At 34.0% G+C, this 2,076-nt stretch overlaps 1 protein-coding gene across 1 annotated transcript in view; it reads right to left on the bottom strand.

Moving 5' to 3' along the window:
* The window catches only part of LOC106876450 (cytochrome P450 2J4), a 17,139-nt gene that overhangs the window by 2,741 nt on the left and 12,322 nt on the right, over nucleotides 1–2,076 (bottom strand). Inside the window, exons 4-5 of the mRNA XM_014925011.2 lie at nucleotides 1,826–1,982; nucleotides 795–931 (exon numbers count right to left, since the gene is read on the bottom strand). Of these exons, the coding sequence (XP_014780497.1) occupies nucleotides 795–931; nucleotides 1,826–1,982 (294 nt within the window). The remainder of the gene's footprint in view (nucleotides 1–794; nucleotides 932–1,825; nucleotides 1,983–2,076) is intronic.

Raw genomic sequence — 2,076 nt, 5'->3', positions numbered from 1 at the left:
AATACGACAGCGATTAGCATATTTACGTTTGAATCTGACGAAACGCATTATGGATGCAAATGTGTGCCATCCTGTGTGCGTATATATATATATATATATATATATATAAGCCCGTGTACTTACTCGCTTGCCCTGAATATATATATATATATATATGTGTGTGTGTGTGTGTGTGTGTGTGTGTGTGTATTTGTGTCTATGTTCGTACACCCATCGCTGGTGTTGGTGAGCTTATGTCCCCGTAACCTAGCGGTTCGGCAAAGTGACCGATAAAATAAGTACTATACTTACAAAGAATAAGTCCGTGTTGCTGTAAAACAAGTCCCTTTAGACAGACAGCCGTACCCTCAGAAAACAACTGTATCAATCTCACAAATTTAGAAAGATCATGAAATACTTCCCCTTCTCAATGTGTGACTAAGAAAAAATATCCCTATAGCCGAGAGCGTATATCTACAAGAAAATTTGAATGTCACAGTGGTACGGTACATAAAAGTGCTCTTGCAGTTTTTAAAACAGTTTTATTTCCATTTGAAATCTGTTTTTGTAGAAGAGACTTACCCTAGGTGCCATGCTGATTTACTGAACCTGGGACCATATGGTTAGGAAGTAAACTTCTTACCACACAGCCACGCCTGCTCCTATCTCCTTTCGTAATCTGCTTATATCTGGTGCGTTTAAAGACAACATAAATGTTAAGATACTTACCACGCAATCGCAGAGCACGGACTGAAATATTTTTAATAAAAAGTAAAATAAACGGGACATATTAATGAACTAATATGATATTTTACCTGTTCAATTTCTGCTCGACATTTGTCCTGTATGTCAGGATATTTGGCCATATGGACAAAAGCCCAGTTAAGAACGGTAGCTGTTGTGTCTGTTCCAGCCATAATAAGATCAATAGTCGCCTGGAAAATATTCTCTTCTGCAACAGCAGGTAAAATTATTAGAATTAACTTCATAACTGTTTAAAACGAAACAATATAAAGTATATGTATGTATGTATGTATGTATGTATGTATGTATGTATGTATGTACGTATGTATGTATGTATGTATGTATGTATGTATGTATGTATGTATGTATGTGTGTGTGTATGTGTGTACGTGTACGAGATAGTACCAAAACGTTTGTGGACTAGTTATGATTTGCTTTCGCCAAATGTCCCTCCTTAAACGCTTTAAAATGTCACCGTAAAACTCTTGATTGACGGTTTGGCCCGTGGCGACGAATTATCGATGCACAATGCTATATTTCTTGGGCATATGTACGACGATATTATGTGTTTTGTCTGTATGGAAAGACAATTGCTCATCTGCTACTCAATGAAATGTGAAAAAAATTGGAATACGATGATTAATTAATGAACTTTATATCTACGTATTTTATATATTTATGCCCAGTTTTATAGACTTAATACACAACACTCATAAAATAAATATTCACTCTTATTTTGCCATTTTTCTCATAAACAAAAAAAACAAAAATACCGTCGTACATATGATACAACCTTTAGTTGAACTGTATATATCTGTCACGTAAATAAGCTTGAATATTTCACGGAATTGCATTTATGCGAATGCGTTAAGTGATAAATGATATAACAAAACTTAGTTCAATAAAAATTAAAAAAAACTTTCACTATCCAGTCAGCATCTAATCAATATTTAATTATGTGAAAGCGTTACTGACGGGCTAAGTAACACAATGTTAAGATTGTAAGATTCTCTTTCTTTGTATGAAATAATATTCTCTTTTCAAAACTTATATATAATATCTTGAAAGAAACAAGAGAAACATAACAGTTCGTGTAACTCACCAGATAAAGATTCATTGTTTGGTTCCTTCTCAAGTGTGAGTAAGTAGACGTCAACAAAATCTCTTATGTAGTCACCATTGTAGGTTTCCTTATGTTCCCTGATTTTCTCTTTTATATAATTTCGGATCTTTTTGTTGTTCTTGATAAGTTCCTCTAGCTATAGTGGAAAAAATTAGCATCAGTGGCCCATGGGTCCGATTAAATATTTTATACTATTTTGTTTTCATCTACAGTCATCAACGTTCATCGCT

Source organism: Octopus bimaculoides, chromosome 11, assembly GCF_001194135.2.
Source record: "Octopus bimaculoides isolate UCB-OBI-ISO-001 chromosome 11, ASM119413v2, whole genome shotgun sequence".
Classification (NCBI taxonomy): Eukaryota; Metazoa; Mollusca; class Cephalopoda; order Octopoda; family Octopodidae; genus Octopus; species Octopus bimaculoides.
Note: the sequence above shows the minus strand (reverse complement) of the source record. Positions and strands in the feature narration are given on the sequence as shown.